The following is a 13333-nucleotide window of genomic DNA, read 5'->3' as shown; positions in this document are numbered from 1 at the left end:
CACAGGCAGGTAGTATTTCCGTGTAGTTGGTGATGGCTTAGATGCCCTGCCACATGTGCTATGTGTCCCTGCTGTCTCTGAAGTGGCTGTGGATGCTCTGACCGTGGATGCTCTGACCGTTTGCCTCTCTGATGGCCCAGGACATTTTGGCCCTTGCTTTTTTTAGAGCTGCCTTGTATCCTACTTTGAAGGCAGAGTCTCTAGCCTTCAGCAGAGCACGCACCTCTGCAGTCATCCACGGCTTCTGATTGGGACATGCGATGATGGTCTTGGAGACAGTCACATCATCTATGCACTTGCTGATGTAGCTGGTCACAGATGAAGTGTACTCCTCCAAGTCTATGGTGTTACTGTAGGTTGCAGCCTCCCTAAACATTTGCCAGACAGTGTGCTCAAAGCAGTCCTGGAGAGCAGAGATGGCTCCTGATGGCCAGGTTCTTACCTGCTTCAGAACTGGTTTTGAGCGTCTGACGAGCGGTCTGTATGCTGGAATCAGCATAACAGAGATGTGATCTGAGTATCCGAGGTGAGGGCGGGGCTCTGCCCGGTACGCGCTGGGAACGTTCGTGTAAATGAGGTCCAGTGCATTCACTCCTCTCGTTGCAAAGTTCACATGTTGGTGGAATTTAGGGAGAACTGACTTGAGATTCACATGGTTGAAATCTTCAGCAACAATAACCAGTCCGTCGGGGTGTGTGTTTTGCAGTCTGCTGACAGCGCTGTACAGCTGACGGAGTGCGTCTTTAGCGTTGGCTGGGATGTAAACACTGATGATCAGCACTGTGGTGAATTCCTTCGGGAGATAAAAAGGTCTGCATCTGACGACCATGAACTCCACCAGAGGTGAACAGTGACTGGAGACTAGTACAGAGTTCTTGCACCATTCTGTGTTGATGTAGACATACAGTCCTCCACTGCGAGTCTTACCGCACAGGGCTAAGTTTCTGTCGGCTTGAAATGTGGCTAGTCCGTCTAGCTGAATGGCGTCGTCAGGAACTCTGTCGCTCAGCCACGTCTCTGTGAAGACAAAGACGCAACAGTCTCCAGACTCTCGTCTTGTGGTTCTCTGAAGTCGGATGCAGTCTAGTTTATTCTCCAGGGAGCAGACATTGGAGAGCAGGATGGACGAGAGAGCTGGTCCAGTTGGTTTTCTTGTTAGCCTAGCACGAACTACAGCCTGCTTGCCACGCTTCCGTAGTTGCACGCACCGCAATGCGGTGCCCCCTCTGTCGGCCGCTGGCTTCAGGCAAGGCTGCAGTCTGGGGGGGTTGGGGATCTGGTTGCCATAGTAGTCCGAAACCACGCAGCGTCTCTCGCAGCTCATGATTTATGGTGTTGCTTGTTTGTTTTCGGTGGTGCAGCAGTGTCTGTCGGTCATACACATGGACACAGGTAGTTCTTATGTCCATGTACCAAAAAACTTGAGGAAAAACACACGTAAATAAACAAAAAGCACCATTTTGTATCTGTGAGTTTCTCTGTGAATTTTCAGACCTTTTGTCTGACTTAGTGCTTAGCTCAGATAAGATAATTATAGTGGGCGATTTTAACATCCACACAGATGCTGAGAATGACAGCCTCAACACTGCATTTAATCTATTATTAGACTCTATTGGCTTTGCTCAAAAAGTAAATGAGTCCACCCACCACTTTAATCATATCTTAGATCTTGTTCTGACTTATGGTATGGAAATAGAAGATTTAACAGTATTCCCTGAAAACTCCCTTCTGTCTGATCATTTCTTAATAACATTTACATTTACTCTGATGGACTACCCAGCAGTGGGGAATAAGTTTCATTACACTAGAAGTCTTTCAGAAAGCGCTGTAACTAGGTTTAAGGATATGATTCCTTCTTTATGTTCTCTAATGCCATATACCAACACAGTGCAGAGTAGCTACCTAAACTCTGTAAGTGAGATAGAGTATCTCGTCAATAGTTTTACATCCTCATTGAAGACAACTTTGGATGCTGTAGCTCCTCTAAAAAAGAGAGCTTTAAATCAGAGGTGCCTGACTCCATGGTATAACTCACAAACTCGTAGCTTAAAGCAGATAACCCGTAAGTTGGAGAGGAAATGGCGTCTCACTAATTTAGAAGATCTTCACTTAGCCTGGAAAAAGAGTCTGTTGCTCTATAAAAAAAGCCCTCCGTAAAGCTAGGACATCTTTCTACTCATCACTAATTAAAGAAAATAAGAACAACCCCAGGTTTCTTTTCAGCACTGTAGCCAGGCTGACAAAGAGTCAGAGCTCTATTGAGCTGAGTATTCCATTAACTTTAACTAGTAATGACTTCATGACTTTCTTTGCTAACAAAATTTTAACTATTAGAGAAAAAATTACTCATAACCATCCCAAAGACGTATCGTTATCTTTGGCTGCTTTCAGTGATGCCGGTATTTGGTTAGACTCTTTCTCTCTGATTGTTCTGTCTGAGTTATTTTCATTAGTTACTTCATCCAAACCATCAACATGTTTATTAGACCCCATTCCTACCAGGCTGCTCAAGGAAGCCCTACCATTATTTAATGCTTCGATCTTAAATATGATCAATCTATCTTTGTTAGTTGGCTATGTACCACAGGCTTTTAAGGTGGCAGTAATTAAACCATTACTTAAAAAGCCATCACTTGACCCAGCTATCTTAGCTAATTATAGGCCAATCTCCAACCTTCCTTTTCTCTCAAAAATTCTTGAAAGGGTAGTTGTAAAACAGCTAACTGATCATCTGCAGAGGAATGGTCTATTTGAAGAGTTTCAGTCAGGTTTTAGAATTCATCATAGTACAGAAACAGCATTAGTGAAGGTTACAAATGATCTTCTTATGGCCTCGGACAGTGGACTCATCTCTGTGCTTGTTCTGTTAGACCTCAGTGCTGCTTTTGATACAGTTGACCATAAAATTTTATTACAGAGATTAGAGCATGCCATAGGTATTAAAGGCACTGCGCTGCGGTGGTTTGAATCATATTTGTCTAATAGATTACAATTTGATCATGTAAATGGGGAATCTTCTTCACAGACTAAAGTTAATTATGGAGTTCCACAAGGTTCTGTGCTAGGACCAATTTTATTCACTTTATACATGCTTCCCTTAGGCAGTATTATTAGACGGTATTGCTTAAATTTTCATTGTTACGCAGATGATACCCAGCTTTATCTATCCATGAAGCCAGAGGACACACACCAATTAGCTAAACTGCAGGATTGTCTTACAGACATAAAGACATGGATGACCTCTAATTTCCTGCTTTTAAACTCAGATAAAACTGAAGTTATTGTACTTGGCCCCACAAATCTTAGAAACATGGTGTCTAACCAGATCCTTACTCTGGATGGCATTACCCTGACCTCTAGTAATACTGTGAGAAATCTTGGAGTCATTTTTGATCAGGATATGTCATTCAAAGCGCATATTAAACAAATATGTAGGACTGCTTTTTTGCATTTACGCAATATCTCTAAAATCAGAAAGGTCTTGTCTCAGAGTGATGCTGAAAAACTAATTCATGCATTTATTTCCTCTAGGCTGGACTATTGTAATTCATTATTATCAGGTTGTCCTAAAAGTTCCCTAAAAAGCCTTCAGTTAATTCAAAATGCTGCAGCTAGAGTACTGACGGGGACTAGAAGGAGAGAGCATATCTCACCCATATTGGCCTCTCTTCATTGGCTTCCTGTTAATTCTAGAATAGAATTTAAAATTCTTCTTCTTACTTATAAGGTTTTGAATAATCAGGTCCCATCTTATCTTAGGGACCTCATAGTACCATATCACCCCAATAGAGCGCTTCGCTCTCAGACTGCAGGCTTACTTGTAGTTCCTAGGGTTTGTAAGAGTAGAATGGGAGGCAGAGCCTTCAGCTTTCAGGCTCCTCTCCTGTGGAACCAGCTCCCAATTCAGATCAGGGAGACAGACACCCTCTCTACTTTTAAGATTAGGCTTAAAACTTTCCTTTTTGCTAAAGCTTATAGTTAGGGCTGGATCAGGTGACCCTGAACCATCCCTTAGTTATGCTGCTATAGACGTAGACTGCTGGGGGGTTCCCATGATGCACTGTTTCTTTCTCTTTTTGCTCTGTATGCACCACTCTGCATTTAATCATTAGTGATCGATCTCTGCTCCCCTCCACAGCATGTCTTTTTCCTGGTTCTCTCCCTCAGCCCCAACCAGTCCCAGCAGAAGACTGCCCCTCCCTGAGCCTGGTTCTGCTGGAGGTTTCTTCCTGTTAAAAGGGAGTTTTTCCTTCCCACTGTAGCCAAGTGCTTGCTCACAGGGGGTCGTTTTGACCGTTGGGGTTTTACATAATTATTGTATGGCCTTGCCTTACAATATAAAGCGCCTTGGGGCAACTGTTTGTTGTGATTTGGCGCTGTATAAAAAAATTGATTGATTGATTGGAGCAACCGCTGCGAGCTACTGCCGCACCGCCATCTTGGAAACAAGATGTCCGTCCAAACACAGATACAGATTCTCCAGCTGGGACTTCTAGAATGAAAGATCTCCAGAGCAGCTTCTGTCAGCCGACACACCTTCTGTCAGCTCAGCGCACACACCAATGTGTCACTGTGTCTGTGTTATGTGAGCTGTCAGTGAGTCTCTTGTCAGCAGCTGACAGGCATCTAACTGTGCTGTGTGCACTCAGACCTGCCTGTCCGGCCCCCATGTGATTATGTCTGTGCAGCATATATATCAGCATTTTATGCAAGTTCCCTCCCCCCACCCAGCACGGCACATGTGCTGGGGGGCATGAATCACACGTATGCCTCGTGTTCTGGGGGGGAGGGGGGGTGGTAGGTGCGTACAATTCACATGCAGACCACAAGTGTGGCATTGCAAAAAGCCATACTCGTGGGAGCATTTCAACAAATTTCAGATCCAGCTCGAAAGTGATCTTCTGCTGACTGTTTTCGTGTTGATAGTGCGAATGGCCACACATTTTGTAAGTGCCAAGCGAGCGATGTTACATGTGTGTGTGTGTCACCTGGAATTTGGCCGACACTTACTGCGAGAGGGATCGAATGGGCTCTCACAGAGCACACTCTGTTTTTCAGCTGATTCTTTCTGCTGGTGTGCGTAAATAGCTGTATGATATGGTGTACGTGGCTTTGGAGGCAGCTCCAATTTTACACGTATTGCATATGATTCCTGCTTCATGCGCACATCATGCACAATTTGACCACATAACATTCGATTTCATTAATGGGACACTCTAAGGCTTCAGAATTATATAAGTTCATAGAGTAGCGGGGGTGTATGTATATCCATGTTGGCCCCGCAGACTAACCCGCATGGACACCTATGGACAATGTAAAGTTTCAATGCACCTAAGCAACATGTCTTTGGAAGTGAGAGGAAGCTGGAGCACCTGGAGGAAACCCATACAAACAAGGAGAGAAGATACAAACTCCTCACATAAAGGCTGAGGCAGGAAGTGATCCTATGTTCTTTTTGCTGTGAGGCAGCAGTGCTAACCACTAATCTACCCTGCTGCCCCAATAAAATATATCTACATTACATATTTTATGTTCTTCATTTTGTTGTTGGCTTCTGACAGAGCAATCTGCTGTAAAATTGCCAACCTGTATTTGCTGAAGTGAAGCAGGAAAACTCTTTTTCTGGTGGTCATGAACAACTCCAAACACTACAAAGGCCATCCCATCCACCTCCTCACCAAACAGATACCTGAAGCCACAGAGATGATGACAAAAACTAATCATTAAAATCAATGTTATTTCATGTGAAATCCACTTTACATTAAATAACTATCAATCCATGGAAGAAAAACATTCACATACGTAGCTTTGATTTTGACGGTCAGCTCTTGACTGTCCACATAGAAGAATGGGCTGAGAGGTGTCACTTTAATTCCAAAACTGGGCAGTACTGAAATTTTCAAAACATTTTGTTGGGTGCTACATGTTCACATGAAATATGTACCAAATAACACTGCTTTAATCATAGTTCTGACATGGAGTGACTTTGGTCAAACTCACCATACTGTTTGACTTCGAACTCTGCAGTGTAACTCTCCTGTGGGTTACTGTGGTACTTGGCCACCAACTTCCACAGTCCAATGCTGTACACAAGTTTCAACAAACAAATATGGGAAAATAAAATACTGAAAACACTGCCAGAACAATAGCTTGTAACCCTCAACTTGATTTTTGTGTTCCTTAAAGGTGCATGATAGCGTTTTCAGGACTGATGATTCATGTATGTGTTCACATTTAAGAGTAAGCATTCTGGCCTTACTGAAACAGAAACACAACATACTGAAGACAACAGGGCTATCCAGAAGCAGACATATTTCAGTAAAAGCATCCACCATATTATTGCTCATTAGTTCATTTGCTTATTCAGAAACTGAGTGGTCTCACTGGGTGCCAGTACCATTATGTGCACGTGCCCCAATGAACCCAGAGATTGGTGAGAATCAGAATCAGATTTATTGCCAAGTAAGTTCTCACATAAAAGGAATTTGATCTGGTGTCATTGGTGCATAAACAACAATAAAAACGAAAGGAAAAAGTATTTCGGTAAAAAGCGAAGGAGTCAAATAGATAAATGGGCAAAACAATGTCAAATAAATATAACATAGTGAAATGGGGCTGTGCAAAGACATTCAGATGCATTTCAGTGCAGGGATGATCAATCTGTAATTTGTGGGAGTGGGGGTAGGGGAGCTTCCTTTTTCATCAATGAATGGATTTGATTTTATTTTATTATTGCACACAGATTATTTTATGATTACATGTAGAATTATTTTATGTACAACTGTTGGAGAAATGTTTATTTTCATAATTTTCACAATTTATTGCAGCTTTTATGTAAAAAAAGTGGTTGTGTTGTGGGAACATCCGATCTGGGTTTTTTTTTTATCAGTTCTGTGCTGTTTCGGGTTTTATCTGTAATGTGCATCTCTGTTCCTCTTGCCTTGGGTCTGCATTTGTGTGGGCGTGTCCTGGCTGTCAGTGATATGTATGTGTCTGTGTCTGGTGTGAGCCCTGCGTCTGTGTGTGTAGGTGTGTCCTGTAGCCCGTCCAGCATCATGTACATGTCTGATGTCTATCTGAGGGTGTGTCATCTGCTCCTGTGTTTGCTTGTTCTTCTGCACTTGCCCTCCTGCTGCTGTCTGTGTGTGTGTGTGTGTGTGTGTGTGTGTGTGTGTGTGTGTGTGTGTGTGTGTGTGTGTGTGTGTGTGTGTGTGTGTGTGTGTGTGTGTGTGTGTGTGTGTGGATAGGTTCTTTCCTCTTATTGTCTCTCTGTCATGTTAGTCGTCCATATGTCATCATGTGTCCCCGGTTCTTATTTAGTTCTAGTTTTGTCCAGCCTTTATTTTCACTGAGTGCTTTTTCATGTTGTCAGGCCATTGCCATGTTCGGTTGTATGTCTTGGTATTTGCTGCCCCCTTGTGTTTCCTTTTTGTTAGTACTTGTCTTGCTGTGTAATCAGTACACCTGTGTCTAATTAGTTTGGTTGATTATTTAAATTTATATCCAAAAATGACTAGAATCACTTCACATTCAGCTACTGTCATTGATAATATACTTACAAATGATAATGATACCAAAACATTAAGTGGCTTATTACTTAATAATATTAGCGACCATTTACCAATTTTTATAGTAACTGATCGAAATTTCAATAAAAAATGTACTGAGAAAATACAATATTGCAGGCGCCTGCAATCTGAAGACTCTATCACTACCTTAAAAAATTATTTACTTTTATAGGATTGGAATCCCATTTATGAGAAGCAAGATGCGAATATAGCATATTCCAAATTTGAAAACATATTTCTCAATATATACAACAAAAATTGTCCAATTATAAAGTAGAATAAAATAATAAATATAAAGTTAACCCATGGATAACAAAAGGTCTTCAAAAGGCTTGTAAGAAGAAAAATATGATATACAGAAAATTCATGAAAAAGTAAATCAAGAGAGGCAGAGATTAAATATAAGGACTATAAAAATAAACTAATATGAGCGAAGCGTCACGCAGCGGCGCGAAGCTCGCTCATGGTACACGGTGTCCTAAACAAGTGCCAGTTTTCAAATCCACAGTAAAACAGGAAATGTTCAAATGTCAAACACTTCCTGGATTGACAGACAAGATCCCATGGAATCTCACGGGAACTCAGTGGCATCACACTCAAACAGGAAGTGCCAATATCAGTCACAGTGAAACAGGAAATGTTCAAATGTCAAACACATCCTGGCATGGGTGGAGCTAGAGCGGAGGCCAGGGTTTCGCTGGACTTTCCTGAAATCTGATTGGACACAGATGATTGACATATCACGGCACCGCATGTCTGGTTGAAAGAGCTGCATTTTCAAATCACATGATCAATGTGACCATGACCTAGCAGTCAATGTGACTGCTAGGTTCCTCCTGTCCAGTAGTTTGTGCTGTGTGCCACAAAAACTTCTGATCCACTTTAGAAGAAGAAAAAAAATGTTTGCTCCAAATTTGAACTGAACACGTCGTTTGAACTATGGACTTCTAATCACACCAAACTTATACTGGTGAGTAAACAATTTTATGTCAGAAATGTGGTCCAGGTTGTTAAAAGCAGCATGTCTCCGTTAATTCTGGTTTATTGTTGTTGGCTTATTAGTGCAGCAGATAACTGAAACAATCCTTCAAATGGTGATGCAAGCATCAAATTCAGCACAAATACAGCTGGAGCAAAATTAATGGAGCAACTTTAACTTTTGACCCCTGTACAAACTGAAACTGACCTTTGTCACCATTCTTGCTGCTTTTACCTCATAACTCCATAACAGTCAGTCACAGATTGTCCAAACTATACCTTTTTTGGAATCTTTATGATCAGGCAAATAATATGGTGTAATTTTCTATATGATTGGAGCATCCTTTAATTTAGATGATTTCCTTTAATAAGGTGATCTCACTGATTAACTGATTCCATCTGTTCAAAGTGATATTAATCAGTGAAATCACTTGGTGCAGTCAGTGGCTGCAAAGAAAACCTGCACCCTCTTGCCCCTTTCTGGAACAAGTTGCCCACCCCTGATTTAGACCCCTGTGTAATTCTTCAACTGACCAGTCAAATTTTTTTAAAGCATTAATGTCTATGGATTATTTGTGCCAAATCTGATACTTGTATTACCATTTCCAGGATTCCACTCTAAATATTCTCTTATCTGCTGCACTATATATATCAGATGTAAGATGCTGCTCCTCAGTGTTTCTCAATTGATCTCAAAAGTATTGGAACACTTGGTATTTCACACATTTTAATTTGTTTATTCCATTTCAATACATTTTTTTCTGAAATTATCTTTCTTAACTCAAACTGAAAGCAAATCTCTACGACTTGATATAAATTAATTAAAAATATAAAATACAGCTTCCTGATGAAGTGGTGTTGAGGAGGATTTTCTTAAAAAGATGATGTGAAAGTTCAGCTACAATTTGACAGAAAGTACATTTGAGATGAAAGCCTAGATTTGATGTTTTGGTGAAAGAAACTTTAGTATTTCTTCATAATTTATGTAAATAAACTCCAAGACATATTGTTCATGTTTCCATCCCCTGACTTGTCTAAAGAAAACTGGCAATAAAACTGATTATTATTTACAGGTTTTATCAAGTTTTAGAGATTTGCTTTCAGTTTGAGTTTGAGGAAGATCATTTTAGAAATTTTAATTCTTTATTTTATTTTTTATTTTTTTTGTATTTCTGGTGTTTAAAATGACATAAACAAATTAAAATGTGTGAAATTCCAAGTGTTCCAATACTTTTGGAGGGCACAGTATCCTAACCTTATGATGAGTGCAAAATGAGTGTGGTATTATTACTGTTTTGTTTAATAATGTTTAATTTTCACTGTTGCTGTCAAAACTGTCAAAACATAGTCATATCATATATCATATTGATATGAAAATTCAGTAAGGTATATCTTCTATTATACATTCCAAATCTATGGTGGAACTCTACTAGTGTTTACTAAGGTACACCAAAATATCTTAAAAAAAAACAACAACAAAGAAAGAGAGAGAGAGAGAGAGAGAGAGAGAGAGAGAGAGAGTTGAGCCACTTAGGTGCCTGGTCTTGAGAACCAGGGATGGCAGGTTGAGAAGCTTTTTTTTCCCATCGGAACTCTCCCTACCCACCTAAGCGGCTCAAGAATATGGACAGCATGTACGAGGTCTATTAGATAATAAACCGACCCTTTATTTAATTTTTTAACTATATGGATTTGAATGACGTGCGATTACACCAATCATGCTTGAACCCTCGTGCGCATTCGTGAGTTTTTTCACGCGTGTCGGTGACGTCATTTCCCTGTGGGCAGGCCTTGAGTGAGATGTGGTCCCGCCCTCTCGGCTGAATTCCTTTGTTTCACACGCTGCTCGAGACGGCGCGCTTTGCTTTATCAAAATTTTTTCTGGACCTGTGAGGAATATCCGCGTGGACACTATTCGAGAAATTAAGCTGGTTTTCGGTGAAAAGTTTAACGGCTGATGAGAGATTATGGGGTGTTTCTGTCGGTGTAAGGACTTCCCACGCAGCGGGACGTCGTGCAGCGCTTCCAGGCGCTGTCGTCAGCCTGTTTCGACCTGAAAACATCCTAATTTAAGGCTTAATTCACCCAGGATGTTGTGAGAGAACAGAGAAGATTCAGAAGAGGCCGGCATGAGGACTTTATGCGGACATTCCACTGTTTAAGGACATTTTGTAATGAAAGACGTTTCCGTGACGACTCGGCAAATCTGTGTGCGCCGCGACAGGAAAAACACCTCCGTGTTGAAAACCATTTGTAAAATTCAGGCGGCTTTTGATGGCTTTCAACAAGTGAGTAACTGAGAAATTGTTTAACAGCTTGGGCATGTTCCAACTTGCCCATTAAGGCTTCCAACGGAGGCGTTTTTCCTGTCGCGACCCCCCGCGGTCGGGTCCGGCCCGACATGTGACTCTGCCCGCACGTTCTTTCATTACAAAATGTCCGTTAACAATGGAATAAACTCCTCATGCCAACTTCTTCTGAAAGTTCTCTGTTCTCTGACGACTTACTGGGTCAACAGAGCCTGAAATGTGGAAGTTTTCAACTTGAAACGGCGAGACGCTGCCGCCTCGAAGCGCAGATCGCAGTCAGGCGCCGTGGGCCGTCCTTATGGCGACACTACCAGACCAAAATCTCTCATCAGCCGTTAAACTTTTTACCGAAAACCAGCTGAATTTATCGAATGGTGTCGACTCAGTTGTGCCTTACAGTTTTGAAAAAAATTTGATCAAACAAAGCAGCAGTCTCTGAGCCATTCCTAAACAATGAAAAAATCGCCGAGAGGGTGGGCGACTCCTCACTCAAAGACTGCCCACAGGCGAATGACGTGAAAAAACACAGGCGTGAAAAAACTCTTGCATGCCCGTGATTCAAATCCATATGGTTTTTGAAAAAAATAATAAGGTCGGATACTTTTCTAATAGACCGAGGTCTATTAGAAAAGTATCCGACCTTATTATTGGATTTGAATCACGTGTGATTACATCAGACATGCTTGAACCCTCGTGGGCATGCGAGAGTTTTTTCACGCCTGTCGGTTACGTCATTCACCTGTGGGCAGTCTTTGAGTGAGGAGTGGCCCACCCTCTCGTCGATTTTTTTCATTGTTTAGGAATGGCTCAGAGACTGCTGCTTTGTTTGATCAAAATTTTTTCAAAACTGTAAGGCACAACTGAGTGGACACCATTTGATAAATTCAGCTGGTTTTCAGTAAAGATTTTAACGGCTGATGAGAGATTTTGGTCTGGTAGTGTCGCCGTAAGGACGGCCCATGGTGCCTGACGGCGATCTGCGCTTCGAGGCGGCAGCGTCTCGCCGTTTCAAGTTGAAAACTTCCACATTTCAGGCTCTGTTGATCTAGTGAGTCGTCAGAGAACAGAGAACTTTCAGAAGAAGTTGGCATGAGGAGTTTATTCGGACATTCCATTGTTAACGGACATTTTTTAATGAAAGAACGTGCGGGCAGAGTCGCATGTCGGGCCGGACCCGACCGCAGGAGGTCGCGACAGGAAAAACACCTCCGTTGGAAACCTTAACGGACAATTTGGAACATGCCCAAGCGGTTAAACAATTTCTCAGTTACTCACTTGTTGAAAGCCATCAAAAGCCGCCTGAATTTTACAAATGGTTTTCAACATGGAGGTGTTTTTCCTGTCGCGGCGCACACAGATTCGCTGAGTCGTCACAGAAACCACTTGGCGAATTTGCGCGCACGTCTTTCATTAAAAAATGTCCTTAAACAGTGGAATGTCCGCATAAAGTGCTCATGCCGGCCTCTTCTGAATCTTCTCTGTTCTCTCACGACATCCTGCATGAATTAAGCCTTAAATTAGGATGTTTTCAGGTCGAAACAGGCCGACGACGGCGCCAGGAAGCGCTGCGCAACGTCCCGCTCCATGGGAAGTCCTTACACCGACAGAAACACCCCATAATCTCTCATCAGCCGTTAAACTTTTCACTGAAAACCAGCTGAATTTCTCGAATAGTGTCCACTCGGGTATTCCTCACAGGTCCAGAAAAAATTTTAATAAAGCAACGCGCGCCGTCTCGAGCAGCTTGTGAAACAAAGGAATTCAGCCGAGAGGGCGGGACCACATCTCACTCAAGACCTGCCCACAGGGAAATGACGTCACCGACGCGTGAAAAAACTCACGCATGCGCACGAGGGTTCAAGCATGATTCAAATCCATATAGTTAAAAAAAAAATAAAAGTGTCAGTTTTTTATCTAATATACCTTGTAAGTGACATTTACATAACAATTTATATGACAATAAAGAGATATGATAATTTGGCCATATTGTACAGCCCTACTGTTAACTAGCTGAAAACTTTGAATATTAATTTACATCTACATTTAAAAAAAATGCTGAAAGTGGCAGGGGGTTAAGAGGGCTGTAGTCAGCTGAAAAGCAAAAAAAGAAAAATTCTTAAAAAGGTGGAGAGTATGGGGGGGCAGAGCCCCTCCAGAAGATGAAAGGCAAAATAAGGAAAATGCTTAAAATGGTGGGGGGTCCGGGGGGCGGAGCCCCCCAAGAAGCTAAAAGGTTTTAGTCATGCTCATGCTCCCAAGAGCCATTTTACTGAAAAAAGTCTGAAGGCCCTAAAGGACATAGTTAGATGGCGAGGAGCTTTTCCAAGTATGTGAGAGGCAAATAAAGAAAAATGCTTAAAAAGGCAGGGGTTCTGAAAACTGAAAGGGTTTTGCCATGCCAATTCTCCCCTGAAGCATTTACTCAAAATAAAGTCTGAAGAACCTAAATGACATGGTGAGATGCTGACGAGCTTCGCT

At 41.9% G+C, this 13333-nt stretch overlaps 1 protein-coding gene across 1 annotated transcript in view; it reads right to left on the bottom strand.

The window, feature by feature from the left end:
- The window catches only part of LOC117526580 (complement C3-like), a gene marked incomplete at its 5' end in the record, with an annotated part of 127466 nt that extends 121264 nt beyond the window's left edge, over positions 1–6202 (bottom strand). Inside the window, 4 exons of the mRNA XM_034188639.1 lie at positions 103–1093; positions 5587–5689; positions 5803–5890; positions 6001–6202. Coding sequence (XP_034044530.1) covers positions 103–1093; positions 5587–5689; positions 5803–5890; positions 6001–6202 — 1384 coding nt within the window. The remainder of the gene's footprint in view (positions 1–102; positions 1094–5586; positions 5690–5802; positions 5891–6000) is intronic.
- Between the last annotated feature and the right edge of the window lie 7131 nt (positions 6203–13333).

This window comes from Thalassophryne amazonica, chromosome 15 (genome assembly GCF_902500255.1).
Source record: "Thalassophryne amazonica chromosome 15, fThaAma1.1, whole genome shotgun sequence".
Taxonomy (NCBI): Eukaryota; Metazoa; Chordata; class Actinopteri; order Batrachoidiformes; family Batrachoididae; genus Thalassophryne; species Thalassophryne amazonica.
This window is presented reverse-complemented; position numbering and strand designations above follow the sequence as displayed.